The sequence below is a fragment of the Plecotus auritus genome, assembly GCF_963455305.1.
Source record: "Plecotus auritus genome assembly, chromosome: 10".
Taxonomy (NCBI): Eukaryota; Metazoa; Chordata; class Mammalia; order Chiroptera; family Vespertilionidae; genus Plecotus; species Plecotus auritus.
The window spans coordinates 5404482-5424395 of NC_137785.1; the positions used below are offsets into that span (position 1 = coordinate 5404482).

General features: G+C 56.2%; 2 protein-coding genes across 6 annotated transcripts; one reads left to right on the forward strand and one right to left on the reverse strand.

Moving 5' to 3' along the window:
- Positions 1-1058: 1058 nt before the first annotated feature.
- Positions 1059-7793, reverse strand: TSEN34 (tRNA splicing endonuclease subunit 34). 2 transcript variants are annotated; one of them, XM_080643376.1, is made up of 5 exons: positions 6930-7793; positions 5996-6242; positions 5571-5814; positions 5174-5431; positions 1059-1547 (listed from the first exon to the last, which is right to left on the reverse strand). In XM_080643376.1, the coding sequence occupies exons 2-5, from the start codon at positions 6236-6238 to the stop codon at positions 1360-1362; spliced, it is 933 nt and encodes a 310-aa protein (XP_080499502.1). In that variant the 5' UTR covers positions 6239-6242; positions 6930-7793; the 3' UTR covers positions 1059-1359. The 2 variants fall into 2 exon arrangements, with proteins under 2 accessions (XP_080499502.1, XP_080499503.1); XM_080643377.1 differs by lacking the exon at positions 6930-7793 and adding an exon at positions 6608-6837.
- Positions 5124-19782, forward strand: MBOAT7 (membrane bound acylglycerophosphatidylinositol O-acyltransferase MBOAT7). 4 transcript variants are annotated; one of them, XM_080643375.1, is made up of 8 exons: positions 5124-5240; positions 8529-8607; positions 8700-8829; positions 9400-9526; positions 11734-11893; positions 13720-14080; positions 15866-16042; positions 18912-19782. In XM_080643375.1, exons 2-8 carry the CDS (start codon positions 8532-8534, stop codon positions 19297-19299), a joined length of 1419 nt encoding a protein of 472 aa, XP_080499501.1. In that variant the 5' UTR covers positions 5124-5240; positions 8529-8531; the 3' UTR covers positions 19300-19782. The 4 variants fall into 4 exon arrangements, with proteins under 4 accessions (XP_080499501.1, XP_080499498.1, XP_080499500.1 ...); XM_080643372.1 differs by lacking the exon at positions 5124-5240 and adding an exon at positions 7768-7902; XM_080643374.1 differs by lacking the exon at positions 5124-5240 and adding an exon at positions 7885-7956.
- Positions 19783-19914: the final 132 nt, after the last annotated feature.

Below are 19914 nucleotides of genomic sequence, written 5' to 3' on the forward strand. Positions count from 1 at the left end.
GTAGCCTTGCCAGGTTTCAATTTTTAAATCTTTTTTTAATTTTTATTTATTTTTTGTTAATCCTCACCTGAGGATATTTTCCCATTGATTTTTAGAGAGAGTGGGAGGGAAGGAGAGAGCCAGATAGAGAGAAACATCGCTGTGAGAGAGACACATGGATTGGTTGCCTCCCCCACATGCCCTAACCAGGGCCTGAGATGGAGCCTGAAACCCAAGGTATATGCCCTTAACTGGAATCGAACCCGGGACCCTTCTGTCCACAGGCCAATGCTCTATCCACTGAGCCAAACTGGCTAGGGCTCAATTTTTAAATCTAAGAGACTGTTCCCAATATATAGGGTAGGGTCCCTAGGCCTGGCTGACGATCAGGTTGTGGGGTGACTGGTGGGCGGGGTGATGGGGAGGGGGCGCCCGCTGGCCACCCCCCCCCATTGCTGCTACTGCTAGTTGCCTCCCTCTGGGGTGGGGGTGCGGGGCAGTCACTCAATGCAGGAGCTGCCCCTGGTGGTCAGTGCACGTCATAGCGACTGGTCATTCTACCGTTTGGTCAATTTGCATATTAGGGTTTTATTATATAGGATTCATCTGAAATGTTTCATTAAAATATTTTCTTTCTTTTTTTTTTTTAAATATATTTCTTTATTGATTTCAGAGAGGAAGGGAGGAGAGATAGAAACATCAATGATGAGAGAGAATCATGGATCAGCTGCCTCCTGTATGCCCCCTACTGGGGATCAAGCCTGCAACCCAGGCATGTGCCCTTGGCCAGAATCAAACCTGGGACCCTTCAGTCCGCAGGCCGACGCTCTATCCACTGAGCCAAGCCGGCGAGGGCTCATTAAAATATTTTCAAAAGGAAGTTTAACACGGTGGGAATAGCTCAGACTGTGTTCAGAGTCAGAGAGACCAGGTTTTAAATCCCAGACCTGTTACTAGCTGTGTGACCTTGGGCAAGTCATTTCCCCTCCTCCAGACTTTTGCTCATGTGAGAGCAGAGGCAAATGGCCACACTCCCCAGGACTGTCCTAAGGATTCAGATCACAAACGCCACATTTATTCAACAAGTTTATTGAGATCTCTTGGGACCTGAGCCCTGTAGAAAACAGAGATGAATCAAACCGAGTCTTCACCCCCAAGAAGCTCACAGTTTGGAAATAAGTAACTACGAAACCACACAGCCAGTAAGAGCTTTGAAACGTGGAGGGACACAAGAAGGTTGCAGTGTTTACAAATCTGGAATCAAACACTAGCCGTAGGCAGAGGTAGGAAGGTGTTCTAGTCGCCCACACAGAGATGAACTTGGGACCATCTAGACAGGCTCTCGCCCCAGACACGGCACGCCCTGTAAGTCTCTGGAGTTCACTGCAGGCTGGCCCACTGCAGGGAGGTGTAGACCACCTTACCATCAGGCTGCGGAGAACAGAGGAGCAGCGTCTTTCTGACGCTGGTTCCCAGGCGGCCCGCAGAGACCAGGTCCTGGAGCGGGATGGCATCCCCAGGAGCCCAGCACTGGGCGATGTAGTGGGCATGGAAGCGGAGCGGGTCACCTGGGTGAGGAAGAGAGGCGTGCAGCAGTTTCCAGCGGCACAGGCTGGGAAACACTGGACTGCCCGCAGATAGGAGGCAGGCAATCGTTTTAGCAAACACTGACTTTTTTTTTTTTTTTAAATATATTTTATTGATATTTTATAGAGAGGAAGGGAGAGGGATAGAGAGCTAGAAACACCGATGAGAGAGAAACATCGATCAGCTGCCTCCTGCACACCTCCCACCAAGGATGTGCCCGCAACCTATGTACATGCCCTTGACCGGAATCGAACCCGGGACCCTTGAGTCCGCAGGCCGACGCTCTATCCACTGAGCCGAACCGGTTTCGGCTGACTTTTATTTTTTTTATCCTCACCTGAGGGTATTCTTTCCATTGCTTTTCAGAAGGAGTGGAAGGGGAGGGAGCGGGGAGAGAGAAACATCAACCGGTTGCCTCCGCCACGCACCCCAACCTGGGGATCGAACCCAAAACCCAGTACTTGTCCTCGAGACCCTTTGGTGTACAGCCGATGCTCTAACCACTGAGAACACCAGCGAGGGCCACTGTGAGTGTTTTTAAAACAGATACCCTTAGCCCTGGCTGGTGTGGCTCAGTTGGCTGGAGCATAATCCCATCTATCAAAAGGTGGAGGGTTTGATTCCAGTCAGGGCACATATGGGAGGCAGTAGATCAATGTTTCTCTCTCACATTGATGTGTTTATTTTTGTTTTTCTTTTGTTAATGCTCACCAGGAGATATTTTTCCATTGATTTTTTTAGGGAGAGGGGAAGAGAGAGGGAAAGACAGTGAGAAACATCGATGTCAATTGGTTGCCTCCTGCACAAGCCCCTACTAGGGCCCAGGCCAGGGAGGAGCCTGCAACCAAGGTACATCCCCTTGACCAGAATCCTTCAGTCTGCAGGCCTACGCTCTATACCAGCCGTGGGCAAACTACGGCCCGCGGGCCAGAACCGGCTGTTCTATCTGGTTCTCTTGCTCTCCCCTCCGCTCCTTTACTTTGAATTTATATTAGTTCACACAAACACTCCATCCATGCTTTTGTTCCGGCCCTCCGGTCCAGTTTAAGAACCCATTGTGGCCCTCGAGTCAAAAAGTTTGCCCACCCCTGCACTGAGCCAAACCGGCTAAGGCTGTTTGTTTCTTCTTTCTCTCTCTCTCTTCCCCTTCCTCGCTCTGAAATAAATTTTAAAAATTAAAAAATAACACCCTGGCCTGTGTGTTCAATGGTTTGAGCACTGGCCTGTGCACCACCAAAGAGTCTCAGGTTCAATTACCTGGCAAGGGCACATACCTGGCTGCAGGTTTGATCCCCAGCCCTGGGCAGGGTGCATGTGGGAGGCAACCAATCATTGTCTCTCCCACAGTGATTTTCTTTCTTTCCCTCTCTCTTTGTCTCTCTCTCTCTCTCTCTCTGTCTCTCACCCCTCGCTCCTTTCCACTCTCTCTAAAATAAAAAAATCAGCCCTAGCTGGTTTGGCTCAGTGGATAGAGTGTCAGCCCACAGACTGAAGGATCCCGAGTTCAATTCCGGTCAAGGGCACGTACCTCGGTTGCAGGCTCAATCCTTGGCCCCCGTGATACTCTCTCCCCCTCCCTTCCACTCCCTCTAAAAATCAATGAAAAAAATATCGTCCAGTGAGGGTTAACAAAAAAACAAGTGATTTTAAAAGTATTAAAATTAAAAAGCCACAAATATCCTTAGACCCAGATATTCATCTTCTCGAAAAGTACAGAAGTACAACAGAGGGAGAAGAGGGTCCTAATATATGTGACAGGAGAAGATTTGACTTTGGGTGGTGGGCGCACGGTGAAATATATAGATCTTGTAACAGAAACCCACACCTGAAACCTATGTGATCGTTTCAACCAATGTCACCTCAATCAATTTAATTAAAATAAAAAATAAAAAGAAGTACAGCGGCACTAAAATCTGCCTACGTACATCACCTAGTGCTAAGACTCTCCCCTCAGCTGCGGAAGACTTAGTGGGCAGCCTCCAACCAATAGCTGAGCTCTGACTACTTTATCAGGTAGTTCTATCTTTTCACGTTCTTAGGGGGAACAAAGATGGTGATATTCTGCATTTCTTTAACCTTTTATTTTTTAATATTTTCATTTATTGATTGATTTGAGAGAAAGAGAGATTAAGATTTGTTGTCCCTCTTATTTATGCATTCATTGGTTGATTGATTCTTGCTATGTACCCTGACCCCAAAACCTTGGAGTATTGGGACAGTGCTCTAACCAACTGAATGACATAGCCAGGGCCTAATTTTTTTTTTTTAATATATTTTATTGATTTTTTTCAGAGAGGAAGGGAGAGGGATAGAGAGCTAGAAACATCGATGAGAGAGAAACATCGATCAGCTGCCTCCTGCACACCCCCCACTGGGGACGTGCCCGCAACCTAGGTACATGCCCTTGACCGGAATCAAACCCGGGACCCTTCAGTCCGCAGGCTGATGCTCTATCCACTGAACCAAACCGGTCAGGGCAGGGCCTAATTTTTTTAAACTTTTAGTTACATAATAAAGGTTCCCTTACTACAAATTCAAAAATTAAGTGATTCATCAAGTCGTCCCTTTACCTATACCGATGCAAATTCCCTTCCAGAAGTAACCACTGTATTTGGGCTGGAGTACATCCTTTCATGCCTCTTCTACTTTCTTGATAGGATTCTCTTATTCTACTTAGTACTCCGTCTTATTCTAAGTTCTTCTCATAGTCTTTCACCAGAGCCACAATCTTTAAGGCTACTTAAATAATGTGTACATAACTGTATAACAATATAAAACATGATTTACTTTTTACTACACATGTGTTCTACAAGCTATTCTTTTTTTCTCTCTTTGGTCATTTTTCTTTTATGGGTTTGTTTGTGTTTTTTTTTTACAGAGAGAGACATCGACCTGTCATCCCACACATCCATGTATTCATTGGTTGACTCATGTTATGTGCCCTGATCCAGGATCAAACCCACAACCATAGCTCATTGGGAGGTTGCTCCAAGCACTCCCTTTGGTCATTTTTTTTTTTAATTGATTTTTAACAGAGAGGAAGGGAGAGGGACAGAGAGTTAGAAACATCGATGAGAGAGAAACATCGGTCAGCTGCCTCCTGCACACTCCCTACTGGGGATGTGCCCGCAACCATGGTACATGCCCTTGACCAGAATCGAACCTGGGACCCTTGAGTCCCCAGGCCGACGCTCTATCCACTGAGCCAAACCGGTTAGGGCCCCTTTGGTCATTTTTAAAATAAATGTGCATGGACCTATATCAGTCTGACAACTAATGGTGCTTCTCTGACAGCTACCAGTGATGTTTAACCACTAACTTAATCATCCTGATTATTATCTAACTTTTGAATACTGTAAAAAAATCCTGCAATTAATATTTCTTATATGTTTGATATACATATCTAAGTATTTTTAAGTGAAGCTTCTGGATGAAAGTATTAATAAAGTTTACTACACTGTCCTCTAAATAAGCTTGGGGTCCCAAGGGTCTCCTGTCCTTCCATGTGTTTCAGACGCTGAGAAAATGAGGCAAAAAAGAAAAATGCAGAATTGTGGTGGGACTGTGAAGAAAGGGCCAGCAACCAGAGGTCCCGGTCCAAACTCACCAGGATAGACCAGGAAGTCGCCCCCGAACTTGCCAGCCGCACTGAGGAAGAAGCCTCGCTCCCACAGGTCTCTGTAGATGCTGTAGCGCAGCTCATGGGCTGGGCGGCCGGCGTGGGGCCAGTCCTTGGACTGCACACGCCAGTCCAGGGGCCTGGCCTTGATGGGTCGAGGCCTAGCAGTGGCTAGCTGCACGAGGAGGGCAGACCTGGGCAAGGGGGCCACCCCCTCTGAAGGCCCTGGTTGGGGACAGGAGGAGCCTGCGGAGGTGAACCCCAGAGTTTGGTGAGGAACGTCTTCCCATCCCGAAGGGAGACCCAAGCCCTAGAGTCCCAGCCAGAATTCCCCAAAGATCTCTCCACTCCTCCCCCAGGTCCCGGGCTCCATTCCCACCCTCACCTGCTTCCTCCTGCTCTCCAGAAGCCTGGCTCGCACCGGCCTCATTCTCGGCCGCTGCTTGGTTCTCACTGGCCTCCTGGCTCTCGCTGGTCCCGGAGTCCTGCTCCAGCTTCTGCTTCTTGGCCGCCTGGCCCTCTGCAATCTTCTCCAGGAGCCCCTGACGACGGGTCTCACGGGCCTCGGCCGCCAGGGCGCTTTGCTCCTGGAAGCCCTGCTCTTGCTGGCGCTTGAAGGATGCCAGAGCCTGAGAAGTAAACTTAGCTGGAACCTCAGGATCCAGGTGTGCCCTCCCTAGGAAGCCAGGAAGCCTGACTCCCTGAGTCCGCCCAACCTTAGGACCCGAACCCGGAGATCCCAGTTGCCCACTCCCACATTATCCCACCCCCTCCGGTACAGGGAGTTCGCACCGCAGCCCACCCCCTTACCAGGCTGTGTTGGCGGGGATCCGGGCGCGGGGCGCTGACCAGGGTCACGGCGCCGATCTCGGCCAGGAGCCGCGCCTCCTCGGGCATCAGCAGCAGCGGGAGGCCCAGGCGCGAGTTCTGGCGGGGCCCGCGGGGCAGGGCGCCCACCGTGCGGCCCCCTACTCCCAGGCGCTCCCGTAGCGCCTGCACCGCCTCGGCCCCCCACACCAGGGAGCGGCCGTTCGCCACCTCCACCACCAGCATCCTCCTGCGGGAGCCGGGGCACCGCGGTCACCGACAGAGCCGCCCAGAGCGATCCCACCGCCTCGGGGGTCTTGGCGAAGCACCGCCCCCTGGGCCTCAGGGGCGGAGCTTCGCTCCCGCCGCATTCGCCACCTGCCGGGCCGGAGGGCCAGGCCCCGCCCCCTGGCGCCGGCTCCGCCCCTCGCCGAGCCGCCGGAATCAACATTCGGTCTGGGCCAACATTCGCACCGCCGTCGTGCCATCGCGCCTCCGCGCCCCCCAGAAAAGCCTCCGAGCGGAGCCACGCCCCTTTCGAGAGGTCCATTTGCACCGGCCTCTCGAGAAGCGGGCGTCTCCCTTCGGCCGTTCCTGTCAGGTGCCGGGACATACCGAGGCCAAGGCCAAGGCCACGCCCGATCTGGATTGCTCGGAACTTGGCTCCTTTCACGCACGAGGCCCCGCCCCTTTCCGAACAGAAGCGGTTCCGCGTTCAGGAGTTCTCGGCTGCACCGAATGAAGGGCCCCGCCCCTTTCCGAATGTAAGCAGTTCGGTGTTCGGTCGTCTTCAGCTCCCATCAACCCGTAGCCTGAAGCCCCGCCCCCTCCTGCTGCAAGCGCTCTCCCTATTGGGGAGTCCCCGCCCCAGGACCGAACCACGGACGGAGGCCCCGCCCCCTGGGCACCCGTCTGTTCTCCGCTCTAACAGGCTCACCTCACTCGTGGGCGCGCAGTCCGCCTCCTCGCTCCCCTTCAGAATGTGGCGTCGTCCTCCGATAGAACCAGCTGGTCACCTCGTAAACACCAGCTCTCAGTGCCGGCAGAGCCACCCCCTAGTAGCGCACCACACGCGGCTTCCTCCACCACCACCCCATGCAGACCCCCTGCGTCAATTTCGTCACGCCGCCACCTCAGCGAAGCGGGAAGCCTGGGACCCGCCCCGCAGGACCGGAGCCCCGCCTCCCCCGTGAAGTGAAACACCTTAACCCCGCCCCCCGAAACGCACCTCCCTAACCTGAGACGTATGACCCTGGCTCCGCCCTCCTTGGCTGACGCAGCCTGGGGCCCCGCCCCTCGGCCTGGCCCCTTAAAAATGTCCTGATTACCGCCTCTTTCCTGTGGTCTAAGCCTGTGGCCCCGCCCCCCTAAACGTGAGACTCCGCCCATCAGCAAACCCAGTTCACTTGCACCCAACTATCTCCGAAGGAAAACGAAGCCCCGCCCACCTCCGTTCAAAGTTCTTGGCCACGCCCACTTCCGAACACAGACCTTCAGTATTCGACTATCTCCGAAGCTCGTAGCTCCGCCTCCAAGCTGCCTCCATACTCAGCCAGAAGGAACCCGAAGCGGAGGCTCCGCCTCCTTCCCTGACCAGTCGTGTTCCTCGGAGCCGAAGTTCTGCCCCTCCTCTTTCCGAGCACTAAGCCCCGCCTCGCTGTGTATTCTGGTTCGGTTGTTCCGGAGTCCAGGTCCAGCCGGGGACGCGTGCTCCCGGCGCCGAGTGTCAGCTCCTTCACTGCCTCCGAGCCTGTCGGCGGCCGCGCACCCGGCTCCAGATCGCTCAGCCCGTCCGGCTCTCGAGAGAGGCGGGGGCGCGCGACGGGGAGGCGTGGCTCGCCCGGGGTGGACCGCGAGCCTGGACTGCTCAGCCGCCTCCTGCCTGGCGGGCGGCGCGGAGGCGGGCCCAGGTGGGCCAGGGTGGGAGCGCCCGGAGAAGCGGTGGGGTCGCTGCCCATCGGCGGGTAACGGGGACGGGGGCGGCGCCGGGACGCGGCCGAGCTCGGGATGGCGTAACTGCCTGTGGCTTCTCCGGGCGGACCTGACCGCGCTGGGTGCGCGCAGCCCGAGTGGGGCTGGGGAGGGAGCCTAGGCAGGAGAGGGGTCTGGAGCTCGGGAAGATATGCAGGCTGGAGGCCTGGGCTCCTCTGAGTCTTCTCGGAGCCGGGCTGGGGGTCGGGAGACCTGCGTGCTCGAAGAGGGAAGTGCTGGGGGACCAGAAGACAGGGCCTGGGTTCCCAGATCCTCGAAGGAGGAGGGGGCTGGAGGTCTGGCCTCCTGGGTTCTCAAAGGAAAAGAGGGCTGGAGGCCTGGCTTCCCGAAAGAGGGGGCCTGCGGGTGGAATCCTCTATTCTTGGAGGAGGAAGGGCCTGGAGGTCCGGATTCTTAATGTTCTCAAAGGAGAGGAGCTGAGGGTAGGACTCCACGGTCCTCCACAGCTGGGGACCAAGGAGCAGATTCTTGGATCCCTTAAGGCGGAGGGGTTGGGGGGTCCCAACTCCTGGGTTCTCACTGTGAACCTCTGCCCCTCCCCCAGACCATGTCGCCAGAGGAGTGGACATATCTAGTGGTTCTTCTTATCTCCATCCCCATCGGCTTCCTCTTTAAGAAAGCTGGTGAGTCAGGTTCCCTCCCCAGTGGAAAATAAGGAGGGGGGACCAAGAGGGGTGAGCCCCTGGAAGGCTCATGCTATCTCTTCTCCCTGCAGGACCTGGGCTGAAGAGATGGGGGGCTGCAGCTGTGGGCCTGGGGCTCACCTTGTTCACCTGTGGCCCCCACACTTTGCACTCCCTGATCACCATCCTTGGGACCTGGGCCCTCATTCAGGCCCAGCCCTGGTGAGGATGCGCTGGGGGAGGTGGGGAGGGAGGTAGCAACCTGTTCCTTCTTTTGGGTCTTGCCTGACCCCTGCCTTGCTCTGTGGCGTCTCTCATTGATGTGTTTCTTTGGGTGTTTGTGTTTTCCTCTCCTGCCTCCCTGGGCCTTGTTCCTGTGTGTCTGGGTCCTCCACAGCCTTGTCATGGATTCAGGAGAGGACAGCATTACTCCTCTGCTGGCCCTGCCACCTCTCATTTTCATATTCATATTCATATTCATATTTATATTCGTATTCCCTCTCCTTCCCGCCCTCCCTCTCCCCCTCCCTCCCAGCGAAAGGCGTATGGAAGGGTGTGCACCCCGAAGCTCTCTTAACCTCTTCTCATTCTCTTTATTTCTGTGCATTTGTGTGTGGCTATGCCTCTTCCCCCGCTGTCTCAATCTTGTTCATTCTGCCCCCACCCCCCTGCCCCCCATTTTCTGTCTCTGAAGGTGGGGAGGTGGGGAAGGACTTGGAGCTAGAATCTGGGGAGGCGGAGGCCGGGTCAGCTCCCAGAGCCCGGCACCACCTCCTCCTACCTCTGCCCCAGCTCCTGCCACGCCCTGGCCCTGGCCTGGACCTTCTCCTACCTCCTGTTCTTCCGCGCGCTCAGCCTGCTGGGCCTGCCCACTCCCACGCCCTTCACCAACGCCGTCCAGCTGCTGCTGACGCTGAAGGTCAGGCTCCCCTCCATCCTCCCCTGTGCCAGTTAAGCCCCCAACTTCACCTCGTCCTCCCCGCCACTCTCATGAGGAACAGGGGAGGCGGGATGTTATCTCCCACACACGCTGGGCGGGGCTTCACCTCTCCTTACCCTGGGTAAAGAGGTACCTCGAATACTGCATGCGTGGGAGGCCAGAGGCTGCGCTCAGCGCTCACCTACACGCCTCCCTGCATCTTTGGGGCAAGCTGTGTTGCGCAAGAGGAAGACCAGCTTTGGGGGAAGGCACTTATCCAAGGACAGGAATCCAGGACACCCAGGTCTGGCTCTAAGCCACCTGGGAAGATAGGTGAAAACAGCTTCCCAGGCCCCATCCCAGGTCCAAAATCCCTGAGTTCCCAAGGGGCGCAGGGCGCAGGCCGAGAATCCGTCAGCGAATCAATGAGCGGAACAGGCACCCGAGCTAGGGAACCGGGTCCCTTCAGGAGGGAGTTGGGGACAGCACGCGATGCTTAGCTAGAAGAGTTGGAGGAATGGCCGTCAACATGCAAGGACAGCGCCTGTGGAGGGAACAGCTGCCGGCCAGCTGTGTGCCGGCCACATGGACAGGTCACAGAAGGAAGGAGGAGCGGCAGGGCGCACACGGCGCAGGGCCTTGTTGGCTAATGGGAGGAGTTTGGACTTCTTCCTGTGGGGGCCCCAGGTCCCTCGGAAGAGGGTTTTGGTTTGTTGTCCGAAGAGGTAAGATGACAAATTTTGCAGGTTTTTGTTTTTTGGTTTGTTTTTTTTTCAAATTTTATTGATTTTTAGAGAGAGAAGAAAGGGGAGAGAAACAGCTTATTTGTTGTCCCACATATTTATGCATTCCTTGGTTGATTCTTTTTTGAAATGTATTTATTGATTTTAGGGAGAGAGAGAAACACCGACATGTTGTCCCACTTATCTGTGCATTCATTGGTTGATCCTTGTCTGTGTCCTGACCAGGGATCAAACCGCAATCGTGGCGTAGGGGACGACGCTCTAACCACTGGCCAGGGCAGATTTGTGTGTTTAGAAATCTCGCTCTGGGTGCTTCCAGGAGATTACAGCAGAAAGGGTGAGATGGGGTGAGGTCCAGCTGGCGGCTTAATCAGGCTGTCGGCAGGCCGGTCAGTCCGAGTCCCAACAGGAAACACCCAATCTAGGATGACCACGTGCAGGAGCTGAAGGGACAGCTCAGGAGGAACCCTGGCCCAGCAGTTGGGGAGGTGCCCCAGGGGACGAGAGTTGGGGCAGGCAGAGGAGCTGGGAAGGAGGCCGCTGCGGTGAGGCACTCACCCGGAGGTGTCTGTGGGGCCACACCAGCCCAGTGCTCTTACAGGGGAATGAAACCCCAGCCCCCAGGCGTGCCTTCCTCCATGGCTGGGCAGACTCAACCCCACGGTGGAGGTGGAGGTGGAGGCAAAACTAAAGAGTCAGGGCTTGGGCTCAAGAGACTTGAGGGAATAGATCTGGGGCCTGAACAGTGAATGGGATGGCAGCGCCATTGCCTGAGGGGAGAGTCTCAAAGTGGATCTGGTTTGGGGAGTGGGTAATACCGGGTTCCACTGCGCATGTGCCCAGTCGCCATCTGAATATTGGTCACAGGCAACTTGATGAATAGGTTTGGGGGGGAGAGACCCCAGCCAGGAGTAGAGTTTAGGAGTCATGAGGTGAGGGTGGGGGGTATCAAAGCCCCAGATGGCAGGGAACATGGAGAAGGAAGGCAGGCCGGCCCTGGCCGCTGTGCTCAGTGGTTAGAGCGTTGGCCTGTGCACTGAAGGGTCATGGATTCAGGTCCCAGTCCAGGGCACATACCTGGGTTGCAGGTTTGACTCCTGGCCTGGTCAGGGTGCGTGTGGGAGGCAACCAATTGATGTGTCTCTCTCACATCGATGTTTCTCTCATTTCTCCCCTCCCTCCCACACTCTAAAAATCAATGGAAAGCTATCCCTGGGTGAGAATTAACAACAGAACAACAACAACAAAAAGACAGGTGGGGCCAGAAGTGAGCCCTGTTGAACACCTGCCATCGACAGAGACCCTAAGATGCCATTACTATCACCTCAGATGCTCCCCGGGGAGTAGAACTCGGCTCCCAGCTGCACCCCAGCATCCTTGGCTGCCGAGAGGGGTAGCTTAAGGGAGGCGGCGTGAGGCGGAACTGAGTCTGACTTGTTCCCCACCCGCACCCCTTCCTCCCAGCTGGTGAGCCTGGCCAGTGAGGTACAGGACCTGCACCTGGCCCAGAGGAAGGAAATGGCTACGGGCTTCAGCCAGGGGCCCAGCCTGGGGCTGCTGCCCTACATCCCCTCTCTGATGGAGACCCTCAGCTACAGCTACTGCTACGTGGGAATCATGACCGGTGAGTGCCTGCTCCCCGGCCCGCCTCTCCTCGCCTCCCTGCCCCCTCTCCACCCAGCATCCGCTGCTCCCACGGTGAGCTTCTGCGCCAGACCCTCCCACTGGACCCAGGGCTCCTCCGGGGGAGACTCAGACGGTTCTCGGCCTGTGGTTCCGTGTAGCTTTTTGGGACCAAACAGGATTTAAAGGAGAAAAGTCTGTGTAGACGTGATGTTCCTGCCACCCAGGGAACAGATATGCACAGCTTATGATTGCATTTTAGTTTCAGAAAGTATTTGTCATGAATGTTGATTGCCTACAAGGTTTTCTTTCCTATGACAACTTTATTGAGCTATAATTGACATCTTTTCCCACCATAGCCTCGGCCAGGTCGCTGGTTTTCAGTGTACTCACGGAGTTGTGCGACCGTCCCTGCCACGTAGTGGTAGAACAGTTTCATCTCCCCAAAAAGACACACTGCGGCCCTGGCCGGTGTGGCTCAGAGGATAGAGCATCGGCCTGTGGACTGAAGGGTCCCAGGTTCGATTCTGGTCAAGGGCACATGCCTGGGTTGCGGGCTCCATCCCCAGTGGGGGGTGTGCAGGGGACAGCTGATCAATGATTCTCTCTCGTTGATGTTTCTGTCTCTCCCTCTCCCTTCCTCTCTGAAATCAATAAAAATATATTTAAAAGAAAGAAGAGAGAAACACTGCCCTTCAGCCATCATCCCCCAAACCTCCTCCAGCCCCAGTCCCTGGAACCACTGATGGCTTACCGTGAACATTTAGAATGAAAGCACACGCTACGTGGCCTTTGTGACATGTCAGGCTCCTGACTCCTGTCACCTGTCACCCCACTGCTCCCTCCCTAACACCGGCTGCCATCTTATCTGAAACAGCTTCCCACTCTCCATCCCTCTGCCGGCCGGCCGCCTACTCAGTGCCGAGGAGTCCTTGTGAGAGGTGACTGGTGCTGTCCAGCCCGAACAGCTCCCAGCGTTTCCTAGCACTGAGAACAAACCCCAGAGCCCTCCTGGGTTCCCAGGACGGTCGGTCGGTCGGTCCGTCTGTCTGTCTGTCTGTCTGTCTGTCTGACTCCATTTGTGGCAGAGCCTCTGTGCCCCTCACTGTCAGGGTCTTCGTCCCTCTCTACAATTGTCTGTCCCACTTTTCTTCTCTTTGAGTCCCGTGTCCTCCCCTCTGCTTCCTTGTGCCTTTTATTTTAGTGTATTTTTTATTTTTTTGGTAATCCTCACCTGAGGGTATTTTTCCATTGATTTTTTAAAATATTTTTTATTGATTTCAGAGAGGAAGGGAGAGGGAGAGAGAGAGAGAGAGAGAAACATCAATGATGAGAGAGAATCATTGATTGGCTGCCTCCTGCACGTCCCCTACTAGGGATCAAGCCCACAACCCAGGCATGTGCCCTTGACTGGAATCGAACCGGGACCCTTCGGTCCGCAGCCCGACGCTCTATCCACTGAGCCACACTGGCTAGGGCCCCACTGATATTCAGAGAGAGTGGAAGGGAGGGGAAGAGACAGAAAGAGGAACGTCGATGTGAGAAAGACACATCGGTGTATGTGCCACTGACCAAAATCGAACCCGGCACCCTTCAGCCCACGGCCTCGCTCTATCCACTGAGCCAAACCGGCTAGGCCCTTGTCCCTTTTACTCTGGGTTTCCCTCCCCCACCCGTCTCTGCTTTTCTCTGGGTCTCTGTCCCCCTTCTGCGCCCACCTCAGCCCCCGAGTCTCTGGCCCTGGCCTCCCCCAGACTTGAGCCCTGCCCTCCCTCCCTGGTCCCGGCCGGTAGGTCTCTGACGGCTGCCCGTGCCCCTCCGCCACAGGCCCGTTCTTCCGCTACCGCACGTACCTGGACTGGCTGGAGCAGCCGTTCCCGGGCGCCGTGCCCAGCCTGCGGCCCCTGCTGCGCCGCGCCTGGCCGGCCCCGCTCTTCGGGCTGCTGTTCCTGCTGTCCTCGCACCTCTTCCCGCTGGAGGCCGTGCGCGAGGACGCCTTCTACGCGCGCCCGCTGCCCGCCCGCCTCTTCTACATGATCCCCGTCTTCTTCGCCTTCCGCATGCGCTTCTACGTGGCCTGGATCGCAGCGGAGTGCGGCTGCATTGCCGCGGGCTTCGGGGCCTACCCCGTGGCCGCCAAAGCCCGGGCTGGGGGCGGCCCCACCCTCCCATGCCCACCCCCCAGCAGGTCAGGCGGCAGGAGGGAGGTGACCCAAGACCTGGCAGGCCCCATCACTGCGGGCTGGCCCTGCCCCTAGCAGGGAGGATAGCGGGAATCGGGGCCAGGTCCACCACCTGTTGTTGTCACAGTGTCGCCCCTGGGCCACCACAGTTCGCCTTGCCCTGCCCTAGGGAACAGCCTTTCTGATACCTATGGATTGTCCCTTGTTGCTAGTGCTTATCACCCCTTGGGATGGCCAGTTGCTCTCTGTCGCTAGGAAAAGAAAGGTAGTATCCTAGCAACCATGGGTGGCCCCTCTGTTGCCATGGAAGTGTCACTCCAATAACCGGATTGTTCCTGGTTGTTCAGGATGACATAGTTAGGCAGTGATGGGTTGCCCTTTGTTGCTAGGGAAACGGTTCCTTAGCAACCATGGTCCACTCCTTCCAGCCAGAGGGTTGCTCTTTGTTGCTATAAAAATGGCACTAAATTGCCCCTTTGTTGCTAGGAGCCAGCATTTCCCTTCTCCCCCCACCCTCCAAGGGATGTTATCACACCGCCTGCAGTTGCCTCTGTTTCTAAGGAAATGGCATCCCTGACCGCGCTGGCCTCTAGCGGAAGGGACACCATTCCTAGCAACCGCAGGTCTCCTTCCTATGTTGCTGAGGAAGCCAGCTCCCCTGGTAACAATGCATTGACATTGTTGCTAACAATGCTACACCCCCAGCTCCTTCACTGCTAGGTAAGTCACACTGCTGGTAACTACGGGCTCTCTTGTTGCTAAGGAAGTGTTGCTCCTGTGTTGCTAGGGAAATGGTGCCCCTAGCAACCAGGAACGGACTGCCTCTCTGTTCCTAGCAACCACAGTCATCCTCTGCCGGGACTGGGGGAGCAGCCCCTCCTCGGTGTAAATGATGAAATATTCCTTGGTAGGGCGGGGCCGTGCCCTAGCAGACACGAACTGCCATTCCATTGTGGGGGAGGCGGCCCCCCACAGGAGTTTATTCCCACTGCCCTCTAACCATGGGGGACTTCCAGTGGCTGGAGAGGACGTCCCCCAGAAAATGCCAGGTGGGAGCCAAAGCCTTTTCTAATCCTGCTGAACCCCCTCCGAGTGGATGGCTCTCCTCCCATAATCAGAAGCCACCAGGCACTCAGGTGGGCCGAGGATGCCCCCGCTGCTGGGGGTGTTGGCACCAGTAACCCGGGAGCCACCATATTGCTGGGGATGACACTTCTTGAACAATCGTAAGAACCAATAGCCAAAGGCCCTTTCCGGAACCTTTTCTAAACATCCTAGATCTTGTTGCTAAAGAATGACCTTTCCCTAGCAACAGAGACCATCCAGGCCTAGAATATCTCCCTAGCAACCACGGACCACTTCGTTGTTAAGGATGCTACTTCCTAGCAACCACTGTAACAACTCAGAGGGGACAGCACTTGGAGGCTTCTCCGAATACACTGAGCTTGGTTGCTAAGGAATGGCCTTTCCCTGGCATCGGAGACCAGTGAAGGGTCAGGTTGCTAAGGACTCATGGCCTAGCAACCATAGCCCTTCAAGGCTTTTTCTCAGGGCCCCGTTGCCAAGAGAACCCGGTTGTTGGTGAACTGTGTGCCCCACCACCACCTTCCTCCCCAAAAAGGCTCCCGTTGGGCTACCCTCCCCTGTTGCCCTAGCCACTGTGACAGCCAGGGGGGCTGTCACCTGCCCTCCATCCCCTCCCTAGCATGGGGCTGGGACAATAACCGGCATCGGGAGGGGGCCTGGCTGAGTTGCATGTCTGTCCCCCACCCCCATCCTCCACCCCCCAGTCCGGAGGAAGCGGCTGCCCTGGAGTACGACTACGAGACCATCCGCAACATCGACTGCTACCGCACAGACTTCTGCACGCGGGTGCGGGAGGGCATGCGGTACTGGAACATGACGGTGCAGTGGTGGCTGGCGCAGTACATCTACAAGAGTGCGCCCACCCGCTCCTACGTCCTCAGGTGAGCCTGCCTGCCCCAGACCAGACGGAACTACATCTCCCAGCAGCACACAGGGCAGCCTGCCCTGAGGGTCAGGGGAGTTGTAGTTTCTTGGCTGACTGCATTACTGTGGGGTGAATCATTCCCTGTCTTTGACCCTTAGTTTCTGCTTCTGTAAAGTCAGTGGACAGAAGCGGTGCACTGAGTCCTCTGGACTCAGTAGCTAAACTTTCCAGAATCTCAGCCCCAGTAATTGCTAAGAATCCTTGAGCAGTGAGTTCTGTTTCCTCTGATACATGGGGGGTAATGCTGTTACCTGTTTCATAGGCTGATGTCAGGATTGAACGAGGTAAAGTATGAAATGTATATAATGTGAGGCCTGGGAGGTGCTAGCTATGTATTAGTTTCTATTATTCTTCACTCATCCAATATTTTTTGAGTGGAGACTTTGTGCAATACATTATCTTTCAAACCTTAGGAAGCAGGAAGTGTGATCCCCATTTTAAAGATGAGAGTAAGGCTCAGACAGGTTAGGCAACCTCCCAAGGGTCACTCGGCCTTTCTGGAGCCACCAGATGAGGTCAGGATACCCAATGAAACGTTCTCATAATGAAGCCATTACAAAAAATGGTAGTGGTAGTGTTACAGAAATAACACACACAGGTTTGGCTGGAAAGCCAAATTCATGAGGCAGGTGCTGGTGCAGAAGGAAAGAGGTTTATTCAGGTGCCGCACAACCTGGGGGAATGGTGGACTCCCATCTCAAAGACCATCTCCCCTTCCTGCTCAAGCCCACAGTTCTTACAGGGAGGGGAGGACTTTCTAAAAATACCCATTTATTTTGTTAGCTTTTGATGTGCTGGGGTTCTGTCCATTCATCTTTCTAGCTTTTGGCGTGCTTGGTGTAAGAACCTCCCCCTGAGTCATCGTGGCCACTGGGGGAGACTCCCCAGAGCTCCCTGAGTATCTGCAGTCACAGTGGGAGTTCTGGAGGTAGACTTACCCGAGTGTGTAATCCGATTTACATTATCAAGATCACCTCTGGCCTTGTGTGGGGATGGAGTAGAGGTGGGGAAAGGCAGCAGGAGGTAAAGCCAGGAGACAGGTTCGGAGGCCTGTGGGGCTGGCCACGTGGGAGATGATGATGTGCTGGAATAGAAAACAGAGGTTGGAAGTGGATGGATCTGAGAGCTGGACTCAGGCTTGGCATGGACTGGATGTGGGCATGAAAAGGAGGGAAATGAAACAATGCCGGGGTGATGGGTGAGGCTAACTGAGGGCAGGGAAAGGCCGTTTCCTGAGAGGGGAACAGCAGGAGGGAGTTTGGGTGTGGGTGGGTGTTAGGTTCCCTGCTGGGGCTATTGGAGAGGCAGTCAGTGATGTGAGCCTGGTGCTTCGGGGAAAGGCTGGTGGGAGAAGTGGACAGTTGGGCATCCCCACATATAGGCAATATTAAAGCTAGGAGGTGGAGCGTTAGGTCAAAGCCCGGGACGCTCCCGTGTTTAAGCCAGGGGTTCTCAACTGGGGCGCTGGTGCTGCCCCCAGGGTGCATTTGTCCATGCGTGGGGATGTTTTTGTCATAACTGAGAGGTGCTTCTCGTGGGCGGAGTCCAGGGGTGCTGTTCAACATCATAGGATGCTCACAGGACGGCCCCACCACACAGAACCTCCCAGCCCCCATGTCAGTGGTGCTGAGACTGAGAACGCCTGGTGTGGACCAGGAACGAGGGCAGCAAAGACACAGCCAGAGACCCGAGGTCAGGAAAGTGTTCGTTCCAGAAGGGAGCCCAGGAAGCCAGATGTTTCAAGAAGGAATCCTTTGCGTCGGATGCTTCCAGGGGCTCAGTGCCATGAAGGCAGGTGGGGCCTCAGGGTCGGGCGCGACGGAGAGCAGCAACCTGGCCTGGAGCAGTGAGGAGGGCGGAAGTGAGAGCCACATGGGGTGTGGTCAGGGGAATGGAAGGTGTCCTGGCCGGTGGGGCTCATTTGGTGGAGCGTTGTCCGGTACACCCGAAGGTCGCAGGTTCGATTTGCAGTCAGTGTACATACCCGGGTTGCGGGTTTGATCCCTGGTCAGGGTGCACACGGGAGGCAACCAATCAACGTTTCTCTCACATTGATGTCTCTCCCCCTCTCCCTTCCTCTCGCTAATACAAAATAATAACAGCCAATTAAAGAGAATGGAAGGAGGCCTAGAAGAAGAACACAGGGAGCAGGGAGGCAGAGGAGGAAGATGGGGGGAGGACAAGCTTGAGCGTTGTCCTGTCCCTCCCCCACCCCTGTGGGGAAAACATCTTTCTTTTTTTTATATACATATATTTTATTGATTTTTTACAGAGAGGAAGGGAGAGGGATAGAGAGTTAGAAACATCGATGAGAGAGAAACATCGATCAGCTGCCTCCTGCACACCCCCTACTGGGGATGTGCCCGCAACCAAGGTACATGCCCTTGACCAGAATCGAACCCAGGACCCTTCAGTCCGCAGGCCGACGCTCTATCCACTGAGCCAAACCCGTTGGGGCCATGAGGTGGTTTTTGACACTTCAGGAGGTGTCGGAGGGAAACATTGATGCCATGGGCAGGACAGAATCCACACACACACACACACACACCACAGGCCACACTCAGGGGCTAACGGAAGATTTCTGAGTCCTCCATAGAAGCGGAACCAGAGCCCAAGTATGTGGGCTTTCAAGGGCCAGCATTCAGGGTCCACAAGGAGAGGGGGTCATCGCTAGAGATTTCAGAATCAGCACAGATCAGGATTGTAACCCTGGATCCCCAAAGAGGAAGTGGGTGCTGAGGGGGGTTAACTGGAGACTCCTGGGTCTGAGGGAGGAGGGGCTGGGGCCTGACACCCTCCTTTCCCCTCCCGCCGCACCCCCGCAGGAGCGCCTGGACGATGCTGCTGAGCGCCTACTGGCACGGCCTGCACCCTGGCTACTACCTGAGCTTCCTGACCATCCCGCTGTGCCTGGCGGCCGAGGGCCGGCTGGAGGCGGCGCTGCGGTGGCGGCTGGGCCCGGGCGGCCAGCAGGCCTGGGACTGGGCGCACTGGTTCCTCAAGATGCGCGCCTACGACTACATGTGCATGGGCTTCGTGCTGCTCTCCATGGGCGACACCCTCCGCTACTGGGCCTCCGTCTACTTCTGCATCCACGTCCTGGCGCTGGCGGCGCTGGGCCTCGGGCTGGCCTTGGGGGCGGGCGGCCGCGGCCGGCGGAAGGCGGCGCCCCAGGCCGCCAGCCTCGCCCCTGAGAAGCTGCGGGAGGAGTGAGCTGCCCACGCGCCTCCGCCCGGTCCGGCCGCCAAGCTTCTGCCCGGGATTCCGTGACCCAGGCAGCCGGCTCCTTCCCGGGAAGCCCTGGGTTCGGGGCCTGGAGAGGATCCCGCTCCACGCAGCACAGCCCAGCTCCCCGGGCTCCAAGGCCTTTCCCGCCGGGGCCCCAAGGCGCTGCCCAGACTGGACGCCCCGGTCCCCGCCGAGCCCCCCCACCCCGTTTCCGGGCTCCCGGACATCAGGGCGGCAAGGCCCTCGGGGTGCGGGGCACCGCTTCCTCGTGGCTTCCGTTCCACTTTTATGTCATCACGCCGTGTCTCAGGCCCGGGAGGGAACATCGCCTTCCATTTCCCTGGGGGGGCAACTGAGGCGCGGTGCGCAGGCCTGGAGACCTGGGGTCCCGCCTCCTGCCACCCTGCGGCCTGAGGCAGCGGCTCGCGCGGAAGGTGCGGTTCTCTCCCAATAAAGTGTTGCACACGGCCTGTGTGGAGTGTCTGGGTGATCCCCCACGTGGGGCGTGGGCACCGAGCCCCCGTGCCGTGCCCGCCGGTTCCCAGGTCCGCGCCGCCTGTGGACTCCAGTTCCCGGCCACCTCCGGGGGCAGCGGCGGGC

Coding starts and splice junctions, on each gene's coding strand:
- TSEN34 (XM_080643376.1), bottom strand. CDS start 6,238: ATGCTGGTGGTGGAGGTGGCGAACGGCCGCTCCCTGGTGTGGGGGGCC. Junction 5,815..5,995: donor ATCCCCGCCAACACAGCCTG/GTAAGGGGGTGG, acceptor TTTACTTCTCAG/GCTCTGGCATCCTTCAAGCG. Junction 1,548..5,173: donor CGACTTCCTGGTCTATCCTG/GTGAGTTTGGAC, acceptor TTCCTCACCCAG/GTGACCCGCTCCGCTTCCAT.
- MBOAT7 (XM_080643375.1), top strand. CDS start 8,532: ATGTCGCCAGAGGAGTGGACATATCTAGTGGTTCTTCTTATCTCCATC. Junction 9,527..11,733: donor AGCTGCTGCTGACGCTGAAG/GTCAGGCTCCCC, acceptor CCTTCCTCCCAG/CTGGTGAGCCTGGCCAGTGA. Junction 14,081..15,865: donor CCATGCCCACCCCCCAGCAG/GTCAGGCGGCAG, acceptor TCCACCCCCCAG/TCCGGAGGAAGCGGCTGCCC.